We start from the raw sequence: 27,474 nt of genomic DNA, 5'->3' as shown, positions 1-27,474 counted from the left end.
TCTGGCCCCGGAGAGTTGTAGGGAGAGAAGCTGTTTATAGCCCATGTGACTTTACTCAGACTTATTATCTTATCGACTTCTGTATTGTTTGTTAGTATTGTTATTAGTATTGGATTGCTCTTCGCTGGTTCTATCAGAGCAGCCAGGGAAGTGCGTCGTAAGAAGAATTTCAAGAGATACGGCGGAGTTATCAGACCATGTGCTGTTGTTTCTCTTTATATATATGGGATTCGAGTGCTCTTTTGCCATAATTTTGCTTAGTCTGGCAGTATCTTTTGTGCTGTCTAGCGATCCGCAAAATTCAATCCATGATTGCTTTTTTGCTCTAGCTATGGCCTTTTTGTACCCCTTTAGCTTATCCTTGTATGGCTGCCAGGGTCCGCTTTGGTAGCTGTCGTTGAAGGCTTTCCGTGACTGTTTGCGCAGTTTAGAGAGTTCGGATGTCCACCATGGTGGATAGTACTTTTTCGAGCGCGTCATGGGGCATGATACTTTAAAAGCTGTATTTAGAGATTTTTTCCAAAAAAGAAACAGCTTTATCTATACACTACCTTGATCTTAAAAGTGTGCACGAATGGAAGTGATTTTACGATATGCAAAATTTCGGCCAAATCGGATACTCAATTCCTAAATTATATTGCTCATCAGTCATTTAAATTATACCATCAAAAAAGGGGCCGCGGAGCAACATAACGAAATTTAGCAGGAAGAAAGCTTACGGAACGATTGGAACCTCAGCTTACTATGTCCCGTACACAAGAAGAAAGATAATGCAGAGGCATATGTCTCCTACCCATCGCATAGGAAGTGCTGCCTATTTATGTCTTGTTTATGTCCTCTTTCAAATCTTTAACAAATCCGGAGTTCTTGCATTGACTGAGTACTCTTAAAAATCTTTAAAAAAAATCGACTTTAATAGTCCTTACTAGTTAAGGTCCTCTTAAAAATCTTTACAACATTCATGTCTACTGCCTTGTTGTCCACATTTAAAAATAAATAAAAATCTACATTTATTGCTTTTACAAAATTTACTTGTAACTGCTAAACCTTAATAACGACGGGACGTACACAAATATTTCACCAACCTACCAAAACAACGCTCTCTGAGCGTTCGTATTACCCAAATACGTTGAGTCCCAAATCACATTTAAAACACAAAATCCGCGACCGAAACTTACTTAAATGTTTTGATTCGTAAAACAAATAATTTTCCTTTGCAATGACTTGTATTTCATGTTGGTGGGCTTTTGTTTTTAAAATACAAAACAAACACACATACAAACAAACAATAACGTTCTGTCAAAGTTAAACTTTTTCAACTTACAAAAAGTATACGCTCGACGTATTTCGGTAGTTCTCATAAGAATACATGTGTTCTACTTTTTTCACCACACACGCCCTGGGTATACGTCCGTATACAGGTATGGGCCGAACGGGCTTCCTAAAAATGTTTAAAAGTCCACTTTTTCCACATACCTGTTCCTCCCAAAAAACTTGCATTTAAAACAGGTGTTTTAAGAATTTTCGTAATTTGACAGATATTCTATGGAATTGACATATTTTATAAAACATGTTAGATGTAAAAACCGCTTAAGTGCTTCTTAAATTAATGATCCACTGGATTTCAAATGTCAATTCGTATCCGTCAAATAAATCCTCATAAAGAATGTTAACCCTGCAAAATTTCTAATATAAACATGACCTGGATCTCAATCATTTCTAAATTTAAAAAAAAACACTGCAAAAATAAGAAATGATAATTGATTTTTGCCTCCTGTGAGGATTGAACTCACGACCCCTGGTTTACGAGACCAGTGCTCTACGACTGAGCTAAAGAGGCGGAATGGCAAACGGCCTCCTAGATGGTTAGACAAGCAAAAAGCTATGTGTGTATGTATGTGTACCCTGCAAACATTTTCAATCGCCTAAAGATAATTTGCGATTTTCCAGGAAGATCAATTTGATCGCGGAAGAGATTGCCTGAAACTCTTCTGAGAATCCCCAACATAAAGTACTTGTGTCCGGGTGGCGAATCGCGACCAAATATCACAGACGAATCATATGGAAGATCTTTAGAAGATCAAAATAAAAGAGAAAAAAAGAATAGAACAAAAGAAAGTTCTTTTTCATTCTTCTGCGGTTTTTTTATTTTTTGCCGTTAATTTTTACAGTTTTTATTGTCTGTTCTGCTTTGTTATGATTTTTAATTATTCCTTGTTGTTATGGGCGCTTGGATGAGCGCAATGGAATTAGTTAAACCCCTGCAAACATTTGGAAGATTGTTGAACGATTTTTTGATCGGATGCGCTTCTGTTATCTTCTGCTATGCTTCACGGCGATCTTTCCGCGAATTTGTATTATGTTCGGCTGTTGTTAGTGCAGGCGAAAAATATATTATTCTTCCGAACCCCGATCACACGATTGTTACTAAAATTTTTGATTTGGTTGCATATAATTCTCATATACACATTCTGCATAACTTTGATATAAATGGCACGTATAATATTATGAGTATTGACAAACACAGCACATGTTCGGGTTTTGCCAAGTGAAATGATGAAAATGAATGAGAACCAGTATACAACCACACAACATAAGAAATAATTAACATTATAACAAATCAGAAAAGCAAACAAAAGGGGTAAAAATCAAGGACAACAAATGAATGAAACAAAGAATAATGAGAAATAAATTTCCTTTAATTTTTTCTTTATATTTTCTTCTTAAGATCTTCCATAAGATTCGTGAGCGAATCTTGGTCGCGATTAGCATTGCATAAACACTTACATTAGGTTGGTAATTCGCGGAAGATTTATAGTCGCGCTCGCCTGCGAAAAATTGATCTTCCAGGAGAATCGCGAATTATTCTTACGCGATAGAAAATGTTTGCAGGGACTTGGCTAAAGCTTGTCATTTGTTGCGTTTGCTAATCATCAATGTTATGCAAAAATTGTATATGAGAATTATATACAACCAAATCAAAAATATCACTAACAACCGTCTGTTCGGATTTCAGAAGAGTATTATATTATTCGCTAGGACGATCGAAAAGAAGAAAATGTAAATAATCGTCTGCTCGGGCTTCAGAAGAGTATTATATTATCCGCTAGGACGATCGATAAGAAAAACATGTAAACAATCGTCAAATGATCGTCGATAGGAATAACAGATGATTCATCTGATCGAACAATCTTCGAAAAATTCAAAAAATGTTGGCAGGGTGACAAACAACAAAGTTGTACTTTGAAATGTTTCTTGCAATCTTTAAATTAACTTCTTTGTTGTTACTGCGGTTTTGAAATTTGAGGGGATGGAGGTGATCGTCTGTTTGTTTCATTGTTACAAACAAGACAAGCTAAAATGACGATGACTCAAATGTTAACAGCAACAACAACGATAACTAAACTGATAATATTGTTATGACGTTGAATTATTTTTTGTTTGAATACTTTTTGTTGTTATGTCTTGTTCATACTAAGGCTAATTCGCTCTCTATTCGTTGTTCGAACCCAAATTACGATATAATTACTTTAGTCTTCGTAGGGGGCATTATACCTTCAACTTGAAATTTGTCCGCATAGGTCCACGCCTTCATATATCCCCCATAGGACGGTACCTCCCGATTTTCGGTATTTTGGAGGTTTTAGCCTGATTATCACACCAAAATGGCTGAAAATTGGTATTAAGTCTCCGTTGGGGGACTTATAACCTTCCACCAGAAATATGTCGGTATAGGTCCTCATCTTCCAATAGCCCCCATAGAACCGTGTCTCCTCATTTTCGGTATTTTGAGTGTTGTGGCCTCAATATCCACCCGATATGAGTGAAATTTGGTGTTCAGTCTTCAAATTGTTTGTGAGCACATTGAATATATCAAACTCTTGTCTTTATATATGAGAATTTTCCTTTAAAAATTTTTGTTGACCGATTGATGGTCAAAAAACGTTAAATTTTTTGTAAAAATCGAATTTTGATTCTCGCTGTTCACATTTTTTTTTTAAATTTATATTTTTAAAATTCTCTCGTTTTAAAGCAAGATTATTAGGTACTTAATAAGCCCACAAAAATATATGATGATCGGTTCATTCGTTTTCGCGCTATAGCCAACACCACAAAACGATTTGTAAAAAAGGGGTATCCTCTCAGTGAGGTGGTCGCTGAAAAAGAGAAATGACACATTCGTCTGCAAACCTCTGCAGCTGGGACCTTTATATATTTGAAGTACTTACTTTTTACTACTCGTACAGCAAAAAATATCGATATACCTTTTTATACAATTTTTTCCACTCCACTCAATTTAAAATTTGCTTCAGAAAATTAATAAACTTAGTAATACATGTTTGGGTAAGTGTAAACACCATATGATTAATATTTACATGCAAACAAAAGTGAAGCAAGTTTATTACATCCCAAGAGAACTTAGGAACCATTTTTGCAGCGACCGTTACTTTTAAATTTTACATATTAACGCATAATATAATTTATTAATTTAAAAAAAACCACAAAAATACGTATTAACTAAAATAGTCGGATTTAAATCCTCATATAGCAAAAACTACTTCACGTATCAGTACCAAAATTCAGATTCTTCTTAATTAATATGTTTTCTATCACTCCCCATCAATAAATTTGTTCAACGAAGTATTTAGTTTTTACCATTTTTGGCCGCGGTTGTGACACTGTGCGACGTGATTCAAATGCTGGTATGAACATGGCATTACTCTGACTTTCTTTATGCAATGTTAACAATTTTTTTTTTTATAAAAAAAAACAATGAAACAATTTGGCAAAACTTGCAGATTCGGAAACAAAGCTTAAATACTTTTGATGTTGTTTCAGTGTTTTGTTTCATCTATAGAATATCTTGTAGTCTTCTATAAGAAGATCATCTGTAAGAAGGTCTTGTCGTTATATATAAGAAGACCCTGTAGTCTAATGGTCTTCTATAAGAGGCCTTGTGGTTTTCTATAAGGAGGCATTGTAGTCTTTTATGAGAAGGTCTTGTGGTCTTCTATAAGAAGGCTTTGCGGTCTTCTATAGGAAGATCTTCTGATTTTCTATGAGAAGACCAGAAATCTTTGTGGTCTTCTATATGAAGACTTTGTGATCTTGTGGTCTTCTATAAGAGAACTATTTTTTCTTCTATACGAGAACCATTTGGTCTTTAATAGGAGGATATTTTGGTCTTCAATAGGAGGACTATTTGGTCTTCTACAGGATGAACATAGGATCTATCATAAGAAGTAGTCTTTTATAAGAACACCTTATAGTCTTCTATAAGAAAACCATTTGGTCTTCTATACGAAGACCATGTGGTCTTCTAAAAGAAGACCGTGTGGTATTCTATAAGAAGTCCTCGCGGTGTTCTGTAATAGACCTAGTGGTCTTCTATAAGAAGGCCTTGTGGGTTTCTAAAAGAAGGTCTTATGGTCTTCTATAAGAAGACCTAATGATCTTCTATAAGAAGACCAAGTGGTCTTCTATAAGAAGGCCTTGTGGTCTATATGAAGACCCTTTGGTTATCTAGAAGAATACGTTGTGGTATTCTATAAGAAGACCTAGTGGTCTTCTATAAGAAGTCCTAGTGGTCTTTTATAAGAAGTCCTAGTGGTCTTCTGTAATAGACCTAGTGGTCTTCTAAAAGATTGCCTTGTGGTCTTCTAAAAGAAGGTCTTGTCGTCTTCTATTAGAAGACCAGAAATCTTTGTGGTCTTCTATAAGAAGGATTTGTGGTCTTCTGTATGAAGACCCTGCGGTTATCTACAAGAATACATTGTGGTCTTCTATAAGAAGGCCTTGTGGTCTTTTATAAGAAGATTTTGTGGTCTTCTATTAGAAGGTCTTGTGGTCTTCTATAAGAAGGCCTTGTGGTCTTTTATAAGAAGATTTTGTGGTCTTCTATTAGAAGGTCTTGTGGTCTTCTATAAGAAGGCCTTGTGGTCTTCTATAGAAAGATCTTGTGGTTTTCTATGAGAAGATCAGGAATATTTGTGGTCTTCTATAAGAAGGCTTCTGGTCTTCTATAAGAAGGTCTTGCGGCCTTCTATATGAAGATCTTGTGGTCTTCTATGAGAAGACCAGAAATATTTATGGTCTTCTATAAGGCCTTGTGGTTTTTTATATGAACCCCTTGTGATTTTCAATAAGTGTACCTTGTGGTCTATAAGAGAACCATTTTTCTTCTATAGGAGGATAATTTGGTCTTCTATAAGAGGACCATTTGGTCTTCAACAGGAGGATAAGTTGGCCTTCAATAGGAGGGCCATTTGGTCTTTTATAAGAAAACATTGTGGTCTTCTACCTGATGAACTTATTATCTATCATAAGAAGTGGTATTTTATAAGAAAATCATTTGGTCATTTATAAGAACACCGTGTGGTCTTCTATAAAAAGACCTTGTGGTCTTCTATGAGAAGACTTTGTGGTCTTTTATGAGAAGACCTTAGGTCGTTTCAATAGGTGTATCCATATCATATGCCATTAGTGTACAGACTAACACGTCTTACATACAGTTTCAACATTTTTCTTTAAATTGCTTTCAGGTCTATGGTGAAGAATTCGGCTTTACCTTTGATTCGGATCATCCAAATTTGGAACCTACAGTCATATCTTCATCAAAAGTCCATTCACAACAACGTCCACGATCGGCACGTAAGGTCTCCGAACAAAGTTCAACACAGACATCACCCTCAAAACGTAAAGATAGTCTATCGCGTAAAGATCGTATTAGTGATGATCCCGACTTAGAAATGGCTGAAAAACTGGCCAAAGCTTTTCGTCAGGAACGTGAGAAAAAGGAGCAAGAAGAACCGCCAATATTGAAATTTATACGTTTCCATATACGCAGCCTATTCCATTTTCCGTTGGCAACAATGCTGAAGGGTGCAGTGGTGCTCACCGAAGAAATGGTAATTGAAGCCATGCCAGCGGCATGGGAATTGCTATTGGAAACAAATCAAGATACTGCATCAGCAAGTGCTGCAGTGTTTCTTATGGGTTCGGTAAAGGCTCAAAATTATGCTTTTGATATTATGCAAAGGGCCCTGAAGAACAAGGATCCTGATATACGGATTGGAGCCATACAAAGGTGGGTGGGGGAGGCAAGTAATTAAAACATTTTCCATTATTAAAAAAAATATTATTTTTTAGATATTTAATTTTGTGGAAAAATCGCTTCCATGTGTGGCCTCGCATGGAGGAAAATGCCCATGATGTTACGTTTAAGGTGCCCCCAGGCGGGATAGAATTTACTTTGCCCTCACCAAAAATTGGCATAGAAAGTTTGCCGGTGGTGGATCCACCATGGATGCCGGTACAACAAACCAAGGACATGGATGTAACCCTCAATCAGGATCGTCATGTGGGTTATAAAGGTAAAAAATTAATATGGAACTATGAAACCCTGGAACCAAAACCTAATGTAATCGTTTTTCTCTTTCGTTGTAGTTACCGCCACCAAAAGTCGTAAAATGCAGCAAACCGAAGCCATACGCAATGCTTTAAGACAGCAACGTGATAAACAACGTGCCGAACGCCACAGCTTTTTGATTACCACAATACCTGTTAGCCAACAGGCTTCGCATGAACCTGGCATGGAACATGAAGATCATGAAGGCGAGGAAGAAATTGATGGAACACGCATGTCCTCACATCTGCATCATTCCCACTCGCTGTTTCCATCGGTTCTATGTTCTTCGGTAATGCAAATTGTGGGCTGTCTAGATGATGCTGCAATTGGCTCCGATGGTAATGCAGTCTATGAGATAGCATATCAGGTTATATGGGTATGCTTGGTCGAGGAGTCAGCTCTCTTTTTACGTTATGTATTTGAACGCCTGACACGAGATCGCCAGGATCAAATGTTTAAAATATTGCGACATTTGATACGTTTTGTACCACGTCTTCCCCAGCAGGCTGCCTTTGCTCTGTACAACTCGATTATTGGTTATATTATGTTTTATGTTCGTTCATCGAATGATCTTAAACAGGAGGTGGGTCAGAAAATCTATAACAAATTTCATAGGGAATCTAATTTTGTTGTTTCCATTTTCCATATTGCAGCTTGTCGGTTCGGCTTTATCCATTTTATGGATGGTTGTCCACAGTGTTCACGGCATTATGTTCAAAGATTTAAAACAGATTCTCCGTAAGGAACAATGTGATGCATCGATTCTCTTAACGGCCAATGTACCGGCTGCTAAGAAAATCGTTGTTCATGGCCCAACGGATGATGATTGCAATATACCCTCCCAATTTCCCGTTCAGGAAGATACCCTCTTCTGTCAATTGCTAAAAGAAGCCTTGGACTATTACCCGGTGGATGAAAAGAATATCAATAATTATTGTTTGGTGGACTATAAGAGCAGTAAGTATTAAAAAAAAAAACTGTACAAAAACGAACGAACTAGTTCAAATGAACAATTCAGCAAAAAGAGCATTGGGACAACGAATTCGAATTGAATAACGAATTTGCTCCTCGGAAATTGTAAAATCAACTAAAAGTAAACCCAAAATAAAGTATTGAGATACGATAATAACCATATGATCTGAATAGTTGAAGACCGAACGAATAAATTACGAACGAAACTGACAGATTCTAAGAAAACGATCGATCGATTAGTAATACCAAATTTGAGTTCCAGATCTTGCAGGATATTACTATCTAGCCCGATTTATTCAATATTGTGCTATTCACTGGCGTTGAATGCTGGGTAGCTGTTCTGCGTTGTGCCATCAATCCTAACCCAATAAGAATTGAGTCGACTACAAACAACTCTCGCTTGTCTAGGCATTTGTTGTACTTCCGCTGGCACCATCCGCGATCTCCGAGGACAGTATACATACGATAGGCTCTTATAGCCTCGGTGACTGCATCAGTATGAATATCTCTGAAACCTGTCTGACAGGCCTGTTGATCTAGAGGTTCTCTTTTGTATCTTTGGACCTGCCACTCTTGATCATGAAGATCTTTCCTACCATGCCTGGACGGGGGAAACCTATCCTTTAGGTGGTCGTCTAGATGCAAGCAAATATTGCATCGAAAACATCCTGTTGAGTCGACGCACTGCAAGATATTAGACTCCACATATAAATGGTCCACTGAAGACATGAGGGGAGACCCTGTTGATGTTCTCAGGGCTGCATTCTGGCAAGTTTGCAAGTTTTTCCGTGGCGTATCACTTACGCTGGCAAACCACACTCACGCCGCATGGCTCACCGCAGACCGTTGTGCTGCATTCTGCCAAGTTTTTCCGTGGCGTATCACTTACGTTGGCAAACCACACTGGCGCCGCATGGCTTACCGCAGACCGTTGTATGCGGTTAATAAGGTTTCTTTATTTGCTATCCAAGTGCTGCCGGCTAAGTACTAGAGGATCTTATTCCTGCTTCTCATATTGTCGCAGATAACTGTGGCATGCACATACGACTTATATCCGCTTGACTGTCGACAAAAAATCCTATTGAGTTTTTTGTATCAGGCTGTATTATCTCCGTCTGAAAAACTCTGCAAGAATCTTTGCCTCATCATGTAGAAGGTCCACTGAAGACTTGAGGAGGCACCCTGTTGCTGTTCTCAGAGCGGCATTCTGTCAGATTTGAATCTTTTTCCAATTCCTATCACATAATCCCGTGGATCAAACTGGCGCCGCATAGCTTACCACAGACCGACCTATCGCGTTATATGTGACCAACAAGGTTTCTTTATCTGCCCCCCAAGTGCTGTCGGCTAGGGACTTGAGGACCTTGTTGCTACTTTTCATTTGTCGCAGATAGCAGGGGCGTGCGCGCACGACTTGAAAGAAGTGTCGAATGTGACCCCTAAAATGTTTGGGCAGTTTGTGGTCGGAATTCTGCTACCGTTGACCACGACATTCAATTCTCTACCAAACTGCGCTGTCCATGTCGTGAACAGAGTGTCTGTAGATTTTGTGGCGGAAATCTGCAGATTCCTTGCGTGGAAAAAGGTGGTAAGATCGTTTAAATAGGAGTTCAGTCTCTCACAGATGTCATCAGGGAAGGTACCTGTCGCCAGGGTCGTGCGTCATACGTTACGATCGCATGCCGTCTTGAGGGGGCGGAACACAGTAGCGGTAGAGGTTAAAAGGTTCCAGAGATATCACTCTACCTTGGTGAACATCCTGTTTCACTCTACGGGGTTTGGACTTCTTGTTCCTGAATTCCACGTACGACTCGCGTCTACACATATAGCTGACTATCCAACGTTTCAAGATTGGCCGAAGGGTTGTCTGCTCAATGTTCTCAAACAACGTGGAGTGCCTGACTGTATCAAAGGCTTTTGATATGTGAAGCCCCACCATCACTGTTCTATCACACGGCGGTCTCTGGTTGAGTCCTTGACAAATATATGTGGAGATGGCGTGCAACGCTGTTGTCGTGTTTGCTACGGGCGACAAAAGCGAAATCGGCCTGAACGATTCACTTTTGCTGGCATCCTTGCCTGGCTTCCGTAGCGAGAACACCCTGCCCATTTCTCAGACTTCGGGAACAATGAGGGTGGATAGCAACAAGTTGAGAACTTTAGTGAGATACTCCACTCCCGGCTCATCCAGCTGCTTCAGCATTACCATGGAGATTCCATCAGAGCCCAACGCTTTGGATAATTTAGCGTTCCTGGTGGCATTCGCAACATCATCCATTGTAAACTGTGGTGGTTTATCCTCGGCAGGAAGAGATCTAATGCGACGTAATACTCTCCTCTTTGCCCTGTCACTCTCGGGGTGCTCGACAAACTGTCGATTGAAATAACTTGCGAACCTCTTCGGGTCATCAACGTAACGTCGCCAAACGTGAGTGAGGTTGGCTCGACGAAGCTCATCACGCTCATTTGCTAATCCCGTCGCCTCTGCTGGGAAGTTTGGTCTTACTTCGGGTATTCGACCAGCAGGGATATGGCGAGCGGCTGCAACAGTGACGAAGTCTCTGAACGTCCTTTCCGCTACCCAAACATCAGAAGGATTGGGCAGTTCTCTGAAGCGGTGATTGGTGAACTCTCTGAAACTCGGCCAATCAGCTTTCCTATGATTGACGAACGTTCAGAGGTGATAAAATCGGGTGGTCTGCTAATGAAGACAACTATGGGGAGATGGTCTGATCCAAGAGAAATGACGGGTTGCCAGGTGACGTCATTTGTCAGACCAGGTGACACGATGGTTATGTCTGGCGAACTGTGACAGTCTCCTCTAATTCTGGTAGGGGCGTCCTCATTGACCGTGCAAAACGTAGATCTATCAATCTGCTCAGCCCTCTGCCACCCGAATGCCAAATCATACGATGCACATTAAAGTCCCTCAGGACCAGATTATCGGGATGTATACGTTCAGCACCTCTATCTCGGCAGTTCCACACCAGACTGCTACCCCCATACATTCCATGTACGGGTCATTAGAGACAGGCTCAAGCAAGATAGGTCTGTACTGGACAGACTGGTGCAATAGGAAAGCTAATCCCCCACCTACACTTCTGGTGCGATCCGTCCTTAACACGTTGTAACCATCACAACGTTGTAAGCTACAGTAGTTGTTGAGCTTGGTTTCTTGCACCGCCGTGACCTTGATGTTCTTCCGACTCATGAAATCTACTATTTCCTCGATCTTACCTCGGAGTCCATTGCAATTAAATTGCAAAAATTATGCATTTTCTGGGATTGGGACAACAGCGGCTGGTGTTAAAGGCTGCGTGTGCGGTTGCTGTCGAGTGGACTGGGGGGAGTTTCGTAATCTGACGACGACTCACGGGGGACAGCAACATAGTCTCCGTCGTAGTTCCTCACGTGGACAAGTCCAGAGCAACCCCTTAGATGCACCCACTCCTGAAATCTATTGCATCTCACCGAAGGTTGGATATGGGTGAATATGCGAATGTGACAAACTAAGCACTAATAAATTGGTCCTGGGTTTTCCTCCGTTCCGGCACGGACCAAAAGAATTCGGAGCAGGCATTCCGGGATATGCTGCTCCCAACACAAAAAACGAAACAAATACAAACACATGTACACTGAGGTGACAGCCGCTGGCCGGAACATTGATGTTGTGTGGTTCCGGGTCAATTCGGTACGAAAGAACTGCAATGCCAAACCTACTCAACCACCTCCAATAGCTTTGTGGCTACAACCCATCGACATATTGTGGGTTGTACAGCCCACAACTTGTACATCAACAAGTCTATCAAGCAGGTTTAAATAGGGATGGTGCAGCCCTTTCATCTACCTAACCACATCCCTAGACCATGAGATAGAACCAGAGCCAGATTAAGCAGGAAAACGAACCTACGAACATATCATATTCGTTTACAACAATAACAAAAACACATGCCCTTCATGTGGACTTAGACCCCACTATGCGCTTCGTCTCTTTTATTGATCGGATAGGCCGTGAGCCGTGAGTCTCCTGATTTTTTGTTCACGCGGCCGGCCCAGATCGCACAATTTTTAATTTGTTTAGGTCACAGGAAACTTTCGAGTTGCTACAACAACTCTGGGGCAGGACTTTACATCTCTTTCACCTTCTTCAAGCATCGCTGCAGGGAAAACTTCTTCGGAATTTAGTTCTTAATAGTTTCTATTCTTACTTTTGCTCCAAATATTCAAAATCCTTTTTTTCTCTTTTATTTTCCAGATAAAATTCTCAATCCAAATTGGTATATAAGAGACTTGTACTTCTTCAAACGATCACAATATCCTGAGGTTCGTTTGGTCCTACTCAAACCGGAAGAGTCCTTTTTGGCGTTACAAAAACAAGAGCTGACAAAGAAATTCGTCGAAATTGGTAAGGTACACCTCACCTGGGCAATTCTAAAGAATGTCGATATGGTTGTCCAACGTGTTGTGTTCCTACACGAAGAACTTATGAAGTTACCCTCGTTTCCACGTAAAGCTTTAGAAGTGGACTTGGATTTACATCAATGTGGAGAATATGGCAAAGTGCTGCTGGGGCTGGATGTTCTGCATAAATTTATGTGGGTCCGATTGATTGCTCGTATGTTTGAGGCGATGGCTGGTAATTTTGCCTATTCAGCGGATATTCAATTGTTTCTGAATGTCTTATCGGGTGCGGCATTTTTACATGCCGAGGATTCGTGCATCATGCGTTATGTTATGGCAACCTACATCAATGCTGCCTTTAACTTCAAGAATATCTTCTCAACCAATGGCTATTTTATGATAATGCCAACCCTGTTGCAGATCTATTCGCTACATCAGACAAATAAGTTAATTACAACAACGATTGAATATGCTGTGAAACAGTTTTATTTGCTGAATCGCAAGCCGTTTATATTGCAAATGTTTGGTTCGGTATCGGCCATATTGGATACCGATGAGGATGGCACCTATGGTGATGCCCATAAGGTAAGAAGCAGTGGATTCCCATTTGAATTATTTTCAAATAAATTTCTACTTTTTTAGGTCCAATCCAGTTGCCTGTTTAACCTTTTGTTAAGTTTGGAAGATCCCTCCCCGGATCCCTTGAATATTGCGGAACTGGTAAAGGAACCAAAACCCTTGAAGGCTATTGATTTTTGTTATCACGATGAAGATGGTGATGTCACGGTATTGGATTGTATTACCCTGTGTGTTATGGTGGTTTCCTATTCGGCAGAAAGTACCAGGGGTTATCAGATGTTGGTAAGTATCATCACATGCAATAAAATCTTCTTGCGATTGGTTATAATCTTCCTTTCAGATCATTTTGGAAGCCATTTTACCCTGTTATCTGCAACAAATCCAATCCCCCAGTTATATTCCCTTGCAAGGCAAATCCGAACGTGACATTATCCTGCAATTGGCTGTGGCAATTCGTACCATGGTCCATAACTGTGAAGGTTTGGCAAAGAGCTATAATGGCCCTTATCGTAACAGCCCCGAACACAAGGGTTCATCTCAGCGCAATTGCAGCCGAGGCCCACCCTGCTCTCCTGGCTTGGATTTTGAAGAAGAATCCCATTCGAAGTATATTAACGATCCACGAACCAAGAATATAATCGACTCCGGGGAAGATTCAGAAATGATCAGAACAGAATATCGCAGACCCCGAGATGTTCTACTCTCGGTGGTGGGAGATTTTCTTAGTAAGGCCACCACACGCCTGCAAGAACTCTCCAAGAAAATGCCCAAAGATGATAACAAATCCACCGAGGTTTTAGATGCCAAATGTCACATTCGTTTGGCGGATATTGCTCATTCTTTGCTCAAGGTATCACCATATGATCCCGAATCAATGGCCTGCCGAGGCCTACAACGTTATATGCAAGCTGTTTTGCCACGAGCCGAATGGTCTAATGACACCTTGCGTAATGCCTTGGTAACAATACTGCGCCGGATAGATAAAGTATTTTTGAAAATCTCCAAGAAACCCTCCATAAGACGCAATACTGACTGGGAGGCTGCCGCAGGTCTACTCAAGGGTATTCACGAAACAATTGTACGTCATCCATATGTCTTGCATTGGCAACAAATGAAAACCCTTATAAGCACTGTACAAAATCTCATTGTTAATGAACCCGGTTCCTCGGCTCCGGAAGGTGTCTCAAGTGCCGGGGCAGCTCTTATGTCTCAGAATCCACCGGCCTTCTTTTGCTCAACGGTAGTGCGTTTGGTGGCTCTACAGGTGGTAAGTCCTGTCGATTGTTTTTCGCTTGTGCAAATTTGTGGCGGCAGTGCAGAATTTGCCACCCAGGAGAAGGCCGAAGGATATCTAATGCATTTGATAATGCCTCTGTGCTTGAAAGTCTGTTCGGGGCGAGGAGTTTCCGATGTGGGAGAGCTAAAAATGACCGATGTTAGTTTTTTGTTAACTGCCGTGCTCAATGCCATGAGTCCTCCTGCAGGACGCACCGGACAGGCGGTATCACAAATCAATAGAGTTGGAGGTGATTTGAGAACGGGATCTTTAACATTTACTGGCAGTCGGGATGCCAAAAGACCAGCAAGAATTGCGGGATCTTTGTATCAGGCAGCATTTTTGGCCCTGAGAATTGTATGTATTTGCTTTGAGAGTCGTTTGTCAACCGAATGGCCAAGGATTGTAAGGGTTATGAGGGATTTGGGTCGCAGAAATGAGGCAGCACCGGATCTGTGGAGTTTCCTAGAGTTTGTGGTGACACATAGGACGCCTCTTTACATAGTCCTGCTGCCATTTATTTTACACAAGGTAAGTCGAGGGGAACTACATTTCCAATTCCAAGGAGAGGTACATTTCCAATTCTCATCTGCTTGCAGATCTCCCAACCCCCAATTGGAGATCACGAACGCCACATGCAGTTTATTATTAGAGAACGCTTGAGAGGCACTCCACCGCAGGGTGGAATTAAGTCCAAGGGAGCCTTGCTCTTAGAATTAGCCAGGGACATGAGGGACTTACGAGACGAATTGGAGGAAAAACGTTATGGTAAGCCGGGGATCTTGTTTTCTCATATAATTTTTTATTTATTTCTCCCCCATATTACAGATCGTGAGAGTTCCGATCAAAAGAAGAGCGATACCCCGGCAGCCACAAGCGGTACAGATGCACATAATAAATCCCAACAACGACCTTCTTTAATTTCAATTTTCACTGGTACCACTACAGGGCAAGCAACACACTCACATGTTTCGGCAGCACCCATAGATTCACGCAGCGGTTCGGGCGGCATATGTACACCCAGTGATACTTTGTCCCAGCAAACATTGCATCCACCACGGGAGTCGCTGTCGAGTAGTTCAACCGGCAAAGATCATCATACAACCAGCGAAAGTCACAGTGGTGGTGGTGGTGATCAAGCTGCGGGCTCAGCACCTACCCTAATTGGTGCCGGAGCCTCTGGGTCGGGAGCTGCTTCCAGTCAAGGCACAAGCTCGGCCACTATTGCCACTGAGCTACCGTCTGGTGTAACATCCCAACTATCCCATTCACAAAGTCTACAACAGGCACCATTTAAGGCCCAACCACCGAAATTGCGTTTTGTTTCATCTGTGGAGTTTAGACATTCCTCTGGCGAAACATCAACCACACCCCTATCACCTGAGAGTCCAGCTGAAGATAGTTCCGGAGATCATACACGTTCCAGATTGCAAAGAACAAAGGCAGCCAGTCGTAAAACATTCCGTTTGAAACGTAGTCGTCTAACACCCATGGAACCACCGAGTATTGTAAGTTCTCAACTCAAATACCGCGGCAGAATTTGCTAATTTTCTTTTCTTTGCAGGTTACTGCCTTGTCCCAGGAAGAACATCCCAAACCGATTGGTGAAATATCTTGGGATTCTGTATCGCAAACTTCTTCCACATCTGGCTATCGTGATACAAATAGTTTGCAAACGGGTTTACTTTCACCCGATGGTTCGCTGGGTGGTTTAACATTGGGTCGCTCACCCTCTCAGCATTCTCTTTTAATGGTGTACGAGGGGCAAGATGAGGATACGCTTATATAACAATCACAGTTTGATGGTGCTGACGGAGCTGAGGGGCGTCATAATGTGTAGATTTCATAGATGGAATAATGAGAATGTTTGCTCGTGGGCAGCTTAAAAGTTTATTGAGAACAAAAATTGATTGATTTTTTTGGAGCTGGATAATGTTATCCATTGTCGAGTCCTGACTTTTAGGACCGATTCACATACGAGTTTTTTATACAACTAATTGTTAATCTACTTATAAATGTCTAGCCTATAAGATGCCAAATAATATAAACTGAAAAATCTTGAATGTACGGAAATGTATAAGGTTAGGCTAACCTTTGTCTGGTGGATTCTTGAATCCCATACCATACGGCTTCTAAACATATTGCTTTTCAGAGCCAAGATGGAAATATGTTCATTTAACAATGGTTTTGATGCAGCATAATGTAGACTTCTGGAGCATCTAAAATATTTATTGAGAACAAAAATTGATTGATATTTTGTACTTGGATATAATATCCATCTCCGGGTCCCAACATATTACAGGACAGAGTTCTATAAGATATGTTTTGATACACTGACAACCCACTTATGATAGTCCAATCTGAAAATATGGGTGCAAATATGTGTTATGTCTTATTATTATGGGAGATTGTACAATACGGGAAAATAGGGAATCTATGTAAGAGAATTCCCCACTTATTCGCTTATATAATGCCGGAAAGGTTATTGATTTAATTCAGTGAGCTGACATAGGTCTGATGAGTCATTTGCAATTCTCATCACATCTGCTGACAGTATTCGCAGGAATGTAGAAGATGTTCCTCTCAGCAGTCTATCGTAAGAATGACAATCATGTATGGCAACTAACAGTTAAGATCAATACATAAATTCGCAGCATGTGGAAGATGCAACTAAGCCAACTGCAACCACTCGAACAGTAATTGATTGTCAACGGTTAAAGCAAAGAAGTGCAAGTATTATTTTCACTGGTAATGTAAGGAGACGACTGCAGCATCCCGAGCGTAGTTGAGTCCAAAGTACTCCGGCTTGTGGTGGCACCTGACGCTCCTCAGCTGCGATAGATGGGATGTACCCTGTTACTGTTCTCAGGGCGGCATTCTGACAAGTTTGAATATTGTTACATCGCGTTGCACTTATATTCACGGACCAAAATGGCGCCGCATAGCTTACCACAGACCGACCTATCGCGTTATATGTGCTCAACAAGGTTTATTTATCTGCACCCAAGTACTGCCGGCTAGGGACTTGAGGACCTTGTTCCTACTTTCCGTTTGTCACAGATAGATTTGGCATGGGCGGACGACATGAACATGCTGTCGAATGTGACCCCAAAAATGTTGATGTAGTGTGTGTTCAGAATTCTGCTACCATCGACCATGACATTCAACTCTGTTCTCACCTCTGCCGTCCATTTGGTGAACAGAGTGATCGTAGATTTAGTGGCGGATATTTGTATATTTCTCGGCTGGAAAAAGGTGGTAAGATCGGTCAAATAGGAGTTCAGCCTTTCACAAATGGCATGATGGGAAGGTACCTGACGCCAAGATCGTACAATCATCCGCATATGTTACGATCTCAATGCCGTCTGGAAGGGTAGTGGTTAAACAGTTCCGGAGATATCACCCGACCTTGGGGGACTCTCTGTTTCACTCTACGGAACTTGGACTGCCTATTCCACGTACGACTGGGGTGCACACACATATAATTGATTGTCCAATGTTTTAAACTTGGCCGGAGGGTTGGCTTCTCAAAGTTCTCAAAAAGCGTGGAATCTTGACAGTATAAAAACTTTTGATAATTCAAGCGCCACCATCACTGTTCTATCACACGGCTTGATCTGGTTGAGTCCTCAACTAATATGTGTCGTGATGTACTGCTTACGGAAGCCATGCTGATGATCGGCAACTGGATATCAATTTCTAACGCTGGGGAGGACTAAAGCCTTAAGGGTCTCTGCTAACGATTCAACTTTGCTAGCATCCTTGCCAGCTTCAGTAGCAGGGTGGTCCCGCTACTCGATCGACAGGTTGAGAACTTTAGTGAGATACTCGACTCCCGACGCATCCAGCTGTTTCAGCATTACAACTCTACAGGTCATTTAACCAGTTGTTCCGCTTATACTCACCGACAAACCTGTTAACTTTCAGTGCCAGCTCTCTGTCTCTGGGGTTGGCACGACGAAGCTCATCACGCTCATTTGCTAATCCCATCGCCCCAGTCGGGAAGTTTGGTCTCACTTCGGGTGTTCGACCAGCAGGTATATGACGAGCGGCTGCAGCAGTGATGATGCCTCGGAACCTCCGTTCTATTTATCAAATATAAGAAGGGTTAGGTAAATCTCTGAACCGGTGATTAATGAACTCTCTGAAACTCGGCCAATTAGCTTTCCCATGATTGACGATCCATCGGTATACTGATGGAGACAATTATGAGGAGATGGTCTGATCCAAGAGAAATGACGGGTTGCCAGCTGACCTCATTTGTCAGACCAGGTGAGATGATGGTTATGTCTGGCGAACTGTGACATTCTCCGCTAATTCTGGGGGGCGTCCTCATTGGCCGAGCAAAACGTAGGGCTATGAATCTGCTCAGCCAGCCCTACAAGCCTCTGATCGTTTCAAAGGACCGAATCCCACAACTCATGATTAGCATTAAAGTCCCCCAAGACCAGACCGGTGGGATGTATACATTCAGCAACTCTACCTCGGCAGTTCCACATCTGATTGCTACCCCTATTCATTCAATATACGGATCATTACAGCCAGGCTCAAACAAGATAGGTCTGGGGGGTTACTCTGTATTGCGATGCGAAAGCAAATGCGATGCGAAAGTTAAATGCGTTAAGAGTACAATTTGGTACTCTGTATCACAAACGCAAACGCTTTCGCAAAATAAACTGAAAATATGGCAACGCTGGCTGCACAATGTAAAAAATAACGAAGAATGAGAAAAAGAAATGTCAAAAAACTGTAAATAAAAACATTTTAAAAAATTTTTGTTCGGTACGTGCGTTTTTAAAACTTGCTATTCGTTTATAACAAACAAATATTTATGGATTCGGTGGCGGAAAGGAGAAAAAAATTTTTCGTCTCAATAAAGATGCGGTTATGTACATTTAGACAACTAATGTATTGCAAATTGTTCGTTTGTAGCAACAAATTATGTAAAAGCTTTACGATTTCTTGTGCAAATCTCTTGCTATTGGTCCTCAAAACATTATTCCATTTAACTATACAAAGTGTTTTTACGATTTATAAAAAGTACAGTGAAAAATAAGCATTGACAACTACTTTGGGTGACAAATAAAGAATTTGGAACAAGTGTCGTTTAGAAGCAACTCTCGGATGGCTCTGAAATTTTTACCATAGCTAGCCCTTGGTACCCTGATTATAACGATATTTAATTTTCCAGAGCTTAGTCTATACTTCCCGACATATGGGTCTTAACATTTTTACTTGTATCACCATTATTACTAAAACCTATGAAATATGAGACTCGACGAAGAGTACTTTCCAATGCCGCAAATAATTACTAATTGTAATTTGATTTTTTAATAATAATTTATTAAATTATTATACGTCAACATTTTAGCAACATTTCCCTAAAAGAATAAACAATTCTGATATAAATACAATCATTTAATTATGCTAACTTACATGATTCGTTTCCTTTGCGTTTGATATTTTGTTAACGCAAGATATTTGCGCTTATCGCACGAGTTTGACATACGCTTTCGTATTACAGAGTGCGGTGATACCAGATTTGCGAAAATTAGATGCGAAAGGAGATGCGAAAACGCATTAGAGAGTACCAATTACTGGATTCGGTACAATTTTTCTTACGCATCGCGATACAGAGTAACCCCCCTGTATTAAACAGACTGGGGCAATAGGAAAGCTAATCCCCCCAACTCAACTTCTGGTGCGATCCTTCCTCAGTACGTTGTAACTATCACGAACCAAAAGAATCTGGAGCAGGTATTGCGGGAAATGCAGTTCCCAACACAGAAAAACGATACAAATACAAACATGTGTACACTGATGTGACAGCCGCTGGCTGGAACACGGGTGTTGTTTGGTTCCAGGTCAATCCGGTATCAAAAAACCCGCCTAATGTGAAGTAGCCGTCTACTACGACAGCTACGCGTCCTTTAACCTAACCTATTTGGCTTTTATGAGTCCACATATAGGTCTTTTACTACCATACCTACTGATGTTCTGAAAAAAAGACCTCTTGGTTTTCTAAGTATTAAAAAGACTTCTGGCTATTTTAGTCCTTTGACGTTTAAGACAATATAAAAAGACATTAGAGAAAACCGATTCGTCTACTATGAAAAAAATTTAAGAATGCATGCAGATGACTACAACTGACGCTTTCCGGTGCTTTCCTCACAAAAGTTCAAAATTTTTGCTCCTAAGTTCAGTTTCGGACCAGTTCTCAAAAATCTTCTTTTACGAAATGTATTCCTTGCGAACCTTGGTAGAAATGTATTATTTCTCTTGGAAAGGTCTTTACTTCCCAAGATAACGGATCGAAAGTTCTAACCAAACAATAGCAACGATAACGGCGGAGAGACAAAACTCACGCGGAGTTTATATTCATAATCAGGCTAAAAAGCTGTTGGAGAAAAATTGTTGCCGTATTAACAATGCAATATGAAATAGAACCACCAAAGACGGAATTTTTAGATCAGTGCAAACAGATATTCTTAGTAGAATAGAAACCCCGATTTTATATAATAAACTTTAGGGGTAAAGAAACGGAATATAATGAATGTGAAGATGTAGGTTCAAAAAGAAGAAGTTCATCAACTAGAAAGACCATCTACTAGAAGGTATAACACCTGTGAAATAAATAAACGATTAGACTAACTAAGACAACTATGTGTAGGGTTATCCCAAATTAAACTGCAATAAGATAAAGAGTATAGCTAGTCTTATATGTTTTATTCATACATTCAAGACTTTGATCTTCAAACTGACATAAAATAATCATATTGGCATTTAATGTTGCAAAATATCTTTTTACAAAAAATGATTTTTACTATACAAGAGAAAAGATTTATCAATGTTATTAAATGAAATACAATATAAAATTTCTAATGACTAAGTAAAAAAAAATATGTGGCCAAAATGTAGCGAAAAAACAAACAAACGAAATGTGTCAAATTAAAATCATCATCTGTTGATTTAATATTTTTTAGAAATATTTTTTATAGTTTATAAAAAATGAAATCAATGTTAAATGTTGTGTTGTTATTCCAACACTAGGAAATCAGTGATATAGAAACATGTCTATATAGTAAAAAATAATTCCATATTTAAATACAAAAAAATATAGATAATAAAAACTAACCTACTTTGTTCTAATTAATTGGTAAAAAGTTAGGATGGGATACTTATGATTAAGAATTAATTTTATTGGCAATGGCTTTCAGACGATTCTCTTTGACCATTTTACGCCATTCTAACCATTTTTGCATTTCTGGATTGTCACTATTGCCCCGTTCTTCCAGTTGCATATAATAGGCTTCTCTTAAAATCTTAAATGCTTGTATACTATAGTAGGGTTGTTGAGTAACGGGATCAAAGTAGCGAGCGGGTAATCTAAAAGAAAGAAAGCAATGTAACATGTATTAAAAAATCCTTTTAAATCTATACTTTTGTTTACATACTTTGTTATTGGACACAGATAGGGAGTATTTCTTTGCAATTTTTTACTCTTGAATATACTGTGGAAAACTTTCTCGTCCAAATCATTTTCCAGCGATATAAATGTTCGTTCGCATTTACTCTTTGGATCATTAGGATCGTGTGGTGCAACAGAACCACGTGTTTGTTTTCGCACAACCGGCATTGTTACGGAGTGATAACGTATCATTGGTCCGGTAAATATTCGCTTTGTGGGTCGTGTTTTCTTCTTCTCCAGTTCCATTTTATGGAATTTTTCTGAAAGTAATCAAATACAAGAATTCATTAATTTGAAAAAAATATTACTTGAATGAGATAAAAGAACAGCACTATGAGCAAAGAAATCTTAATGATCCATTATAAAACAATACAAAGTTGGCAATATGCCTCCCTGAGAACTTCAACAGAGTGTTTAATTTTCCCTATACATTTGGATGAGAAGACGATGAGCCTATTCTTGTCACTGCCTAATTTTATATATCTTTGGTTGTTTTAACAGATGTCATCAAAAGCACAATCGGCAGCACTAGATCTAGCGCTACAGAAGAGGGATTTTAGGTCAAGCGTTGTTATAACATAACACATGTTGTAACAGCATATGATATGTTTGTAAGTTCGTTCTGCTTAATTTGGTTTTGGGTCTATCTCCAGTTCTAGGAATGTGGCTGTATCGATGGGTTGTAGCCACAAAGCTACTGGATGAGTAGAGTTGAGTAGATTTAGCAGGTCAGTTGAAAAGGAGCATTGTGTTGTGCGGGGAGGTACCGCATGCTGGACAGATGTTTTGCACGGTGTCATCGATCCTTGCCCTATAGGAATTCAGACGGTTCCACCATCCCCTGAGTAGTTGAGACAAAACTACTCTGGTTTATCGTGGCAGCCGATGCTCCTCAGCTGCAATAGATGGGGATGTTCTCTAAGGACTGCATTAACACGATAGTTGTTTATGTCTCCTGCGACTGCATCCGTGTGAATGCTATATAGACCTGCATGATAGGCTTGTTGATCTCACTTGTAACATTAGACCTCTCTTTCTACATCATGAAAGTAACATCCAAGCAAGTACTTGCAATGAAAGCATACCATTGTGTGGATGTACCAAAAGAAGAATATTTGTCTCCTCATGTAAATGGTGCATTGAATACATGACGAGGCATCCTGTTGCAGTTCTCAAGACGGCATTCTGACAGGTTTGAATCGTTTTCCACATCGCGTTGTTGTTATAGACCGAACTATCTCGTTATATTTGGTCAATATGTTTCTTTATCTGCTCTCCAAGTGCTAGGAGCTTGAGAAATTAGTTTCTACATCTCAGTATGTCGTTTATAGATGGGACATGCGATAATAACGTTAACATAATTTCTTTGATGACCCCTATACTCTTGGGTGGTTTTTTCATAAAACGAGCACCACCAACACTGTCTGGAGCAATTGGTACATATTTACGAAATTTTGAAGACTCATATCTCTGGAAGTTTGGACTTGTGCAAGACAACATTTATATCGTTATACTCAGGACCCCAAGAGCTATCTGTGTTGAGCCCTAAACTTCATTTAAGTCCTTTTCCCTGCCAAAGCCATATTATCTGTTCAATAAATATGTGATTTTTCTCTAGCAGGAAATTAATAGTTTTCCTAACTAAAATTACACTCACCCAATGATTTCAAATTTTCTTCTTCTGTTATCTTAGCCTCCTCCAATAGCTCTTCCTGTGTCGGCATATATTCCTCTACACGAACAACTTTTTTCTTTTTCTTACGGGCATCATCCATTTCTTTGAGACGTATTTTGGTAGCTTGTGTTTTTATGGCAGTGGACATACGTATCGATTTTCTACCCGAGTCGAGAACAGTGAATTTGGCGCGAGTCTTCCGTTTTGCAACTTTTGTCACCTTTTTCTTTATGGCTGCAGATTTTTCCTCCTTTTTGGTGGGTTTGGCAGGTTCCTTGAATGGAGATACCAAATATATTACAAATTAACTCCTCATTTTTTCCAAAACAAAAAATACCTTATAAGCTTTGGTGTTGATGCCGGCACGTTTCCGTTTTTTGCCCTCTTCCTCATCATGATCTGAGACAGGTTCATCGTTTTCATCGATACTAAAATCTGAGTCGACAACATCTTCCTCTTCATCTTTTTGTCTAGAAATAAGAAATATTTTTATATTAAACAATACATTTCTTTAAATTTTTCGTTCCAACTTACACATATTCCTTGTCCTCTTCTTCCTCCTGGAAACCGCCATAGGAAGTTTTATAGAACTCGTCCTCTTCTTCTTCATTTAATAGTTTAGCAATTCTGTTACCGGCATTTGATCTACGTGATCGTGTTGCAGCCATTGTAATGCGTTTTTGTTTATATTTTTATAATTTTTAATAATTTCCAAAATAAAAGTTATTGTTTTTAATCCGCAAGTGGCGACAGAACATTTGCGAACTGTCAATGTATAAGCGTTGCCAATCTACAGTAAATCGGGTGCAACTTAAAGTAGTACGCTAATAATGTCCAAACAAATGTGAAATAAAAGCTTTGTTCCTTTGCTTTTTTAATAGCAAAAGAGAGAATGGTAAAATTTGCTCTCACGTAACAAGTTTTGCACAAAAGTAATTGTTTAATTTTTTTATTTTTTATACTTATTAAATTTCTTTTTATTTGCCTTTGACAGTGCGCGTTGTTTTCTTTTTTTTTCATTTGCCTTAATTGTCACAAAAATGTAAAATCAGCAGCTCTCTTAAATTTTGTTTCAAGTTTTACTGCTTTTTGAGGTTAAGGAACGCTTTCCGAGTTAAAGATGGTAAAAGTGGTAAAACTTTAACGTAAAAGAACAAATCTAAAGTGGTGACAGCGGAATTTTATGCAACCCCTATTTTTGGTCCGATTCATGTCAAATTTTGGGACTGGTCATATTTTTGGCTTCTGATTACATTGCAATCGAAACATATGACATATGCAAAAAATTTATGCATTTTACATATTTTCTTATGCAACAAATATTTCAATAATAGGTACAAAAATGTCTGTGTGTACATTTTTTCTGTTTAAAATTCTCTTCAGACAATTCAATAAAATATAGATATGTATAATCACAGCCACAACATTCAAAATACAGAAAATTGGGAGGTATCGTTCTATGGGGGCTATATGACGGCCTGAACCTAAACCGACAAATTTTAGGTGGAAAGTTTTCTATTTACCTTTACCTTTCATTAATGTGCTTTTATTTTGTTTGCCATAGTCATGTAATTATTGTTTAGTTTGTCACTTCTTTTCTTACATTTATTTGTTGTTGTAATTACGTCATTGATCATCCCCCATGTATGTATGTGAGTATGGTTGTTCGCTTATGGGTACTTTACACGATATGCTTTTTACATATGAGTTGTCACATCTCCCATACAAAATGTATATGCAAAGTGACAACTCATATGTAAAAAACATATCGTGTAAAGTACCCATTAGTGCGAATGTGCGTCTGTGTGTTCGTTGTACAGATTCGAGGTGTTGCCATATGCTCTAGATATTTCTCGAACAGGGAGACTTTGGGATATAAATGCAGGGGAACTGGCAATGAGAGTAGTTGTGTTTTAAGCGTTGAACTGAACAGATCGGTTAAAGAATTGCTGCGTGCTAACTAGAGACTTGCTGTGTGCTTTGTAATTAAAGTCGGTTCTGAATAAGTGTAATAAAGTAAATAAAGCATTGTAGAAACGTAATCTAAAACGAACCCTGTTTTATTTGGTACAAATCGTATCGGGGAATAAAACAACGTCTACACGGAGATTAGTTAAATCTAATTCCGTAACAATTGGTGTCAGAAGTGGGATTACGATCATCCTACAATGAAGTTTAAGGATCTACGAGTGGAAGACTTGAAGAAGGAGCTAAGTAAGTTGGAGTTGTGTTCTACTGGCAACAAGGCCGAACTACAAAAACGCTTGTTGGAAGAGTTCGAGCGCCGTGGAATGAACATCGACGCATATGAGTTCGACAGTAAGGAGGAAGTCGAGTTATCGGCAACGGGCGAATCCTCCGTTGAGGAAGTTTCATCGGTAGCTGCCAGTGGAGACGATTTGATATCAATGTTGGCTATGATGATGCTGGAAATTAAGAAAATAGAAGGTAGCTCCATGGAAATGAATAAGAAAAATGAAGAAACTTCCAGACTTATGATGGAGAAATTAGATGCTAAAATGGAAGAAAATTCCAGAAAGAGTGAAGAATATTCCAGAAAATTGGAGGAGAACTCTAGAAAAATCACCGAAAACTTAATGGCAGAAAATTCTAGGATGTTTGAAGAAAATTCAAGAAACTTAAAAGAGGAGTTGGAAGAGAATTCTAGAAAAATTAACGAGAAACTCGAGAACATCACGATGGTGATTGAAAAGAGAGTAGAAAACGTGGAGGTACAAATGAAAGAGTTGGATAAAAAGATTTTGTCTGTTGACGAGAAAGTTCTGGCCCATGATGAGAAATTTGTGAACCTTGAGAAGAAAATGTCGGAACTGGAAATCAAAGGCGGCCCAGTGAGAGCTATCCATAACACGTTAAAAATTAAGCCTCCAGTGTTCGACGGCTCTACCTCTTTAAATGTGTTCAAATTACAGTTCGAGACATTGGCTGCTAGAGATTCTTGGAACGACAACGACAAGGCGGTATCACTCCTTATGGCATTGAAGGGTGATGCTGCTGACGTCTTACAGAGTATTCCCGCCGCTTCTAGGAACAACTATGGAGATATAATGGCTGCTCTTGAACGTAAGTACGGTAGTGAACACAAGCAAGAGATCTACCGAATGGAACTGAGGGGAACAGTCCAGAAGCCAAATGAGACTTTACAAGACTTTGCGGCTGATATAGAGCGGTTGGCGCAGTTGGCATATCCAGGAGAGACACATCCATTGGTGGACCGCATAAAGATTGAGACATTTGCAAGTGGTATTCGCGATCCAGAGATAAAATTTGCGACGTATGCGACACCGATAGGAACATTTGCAGAAACCGTGTCATTTGCCCTGGCCCAAGAAACCGCGAGGATGCTGGTGAAACCTAAAGCTTACAACGTGAGGAGGCTGGAAGTTGAGGACAACAATTCCCAGACCGTTGTCGATCATCTGAAAGATGCACTAATGCGTGTGAAACGAGGGGCTGAAAAAACGAGAAAGACTTGCTACAACTGTCGTAAAGCTGGACACCTTGCACGAGAATGCATATTACAACGACCAAGGCCCAGATCCACCACACCGCCTTCAAAAAGCGACGACCAACCGGTGGCCAAGAATCTGGAAAGAGAGACATCAGGTGAATTAAATAAAATGAATTCCGTCAATCACGAGGCGCCGCGGGCAGAGGATGAAAACGATGGTCCC

General features: G+C 39.9%; 2 protein-coding genes and 1 non-coding gene across 3 annotated transcripts in view; 1 reads left to right on the top strand and 2 right to left on the bottom strand.

The window, feature by feature from the left end:
* unc80 (unc80, NALCN channel complex subunit) overlaps positions 1-16,542 on the top strand; it is a 102,971-nt gene extending 86,429 nt beyond the window's left edge. The window contains exons 24-33 of the mRNA XM_073959781.1: positions 6,543-7,087; positions 7,150-7,373; positions 7,447-7,991; positions 8,062-8,365; positions 12,636-13,366; positions 13,424-13,642; positions 13,701-15,167; positions 15,236-15,404; positions 15,465-16,144; positions 16,201-16,542. Coding sequence (XP_073815882.1) covers positions 6,543-7,087; positions 7,150-7,373; positions 7,447-7,991; positions 8,062-8,365; positions 12,636-13,366; positions 13,424-13,642; positions 13,701-15,167; positions 15,236-15,404; positions 15,465-16,144; positions 16,201-16,425 — 5,109 coding nt within the window. The 3' untranslated portion in view covers positions 16,426-16,542. The remainder of the gene's footprint in view (positions 1-6,542; positions 7,088-7,149; positions 7,374-7,446; positions 7,992-8,061; positions 8,366-12,635; positions 13,367-13,423; positions 13,643-13,700; positions 15,168-15,235; positions 15,405-15,464; positions 16,145-16,200) is intronic.
* On the bottom strand, positions 1,769-1,840 carry TRNAT-CGU (transfer RNA threonine (anticodon CGU)). The gene has a single exon. It is a non-coding gene; the product is annotated as a tRNA-Thr (tRNA).
* Positions 16,543-21,380: 4,838 nt separating the features above from the next.
* On the bottom strand, positions 21,381-24,715 carry YL-1 (Vacuolar protein sorting-associated protein YL-1). Its single transcript, XM_073963956.1, has 5 exons — positions 24,314-24,715; positions 24,117-24,249; positions 23,762-24,053; positions 22,091-22,364; positions 21,381-22,022 (listed from the first exon to the last, which is right to left on the bottom strand). Exons 1-5 carry the CDS (start codon positions 24,445-24,447, stop codon positions 21,821-21,823), a joined length of 1,035 nt encoding a protein of 344 aa, XP_073820057.1. The 5' UTR covers positions 24,448-24,715; the 3' UTR covers positions 21,381-21,820.
* Positions 24,716-27,474: the final 2,759 nt, after the last annotated feature.

Source organism: Musca autumnalis, unplaced genomic scaffold, assembly GCF_047663935.1.
Source record: "Musca autumnalis isolate F117 unplaced genomic scaffold, ASM4766393v1 scaffold_1, whole genome shotgun sequence".
NCBI lineage: Eukaryota > Metazoa > Arthropoda > Insecta > Diptera > Muscidae > Musca > Musca autumnalis.
This window is presented reverse-complemented; position numbering and strand designations above follow the sequence as displayed.

Coding starts and splice junctions, on each gene's coding strand:
- YL-1 (XM_073963956.1), bottom strand. CDS start 24,447: ATGGCTGCAACACGATCACGTAGATCAAATGCCGGTAACAGAATTGCT. Junction 24,250..24,313: donor GAAGAGGACAAGGAATATGT/GTAAGTTGGAAC, acceptor TCTTATTTCTAG/ACAAAAAGATGAAGAGGAAG. Junction 22,023..22,090: donor TATCTGTGTCCAATAACAAA/GTATGTAAACAA, acceptor TCTTTCTTTTAG/ATTACCCGCTCGCTACTTTG.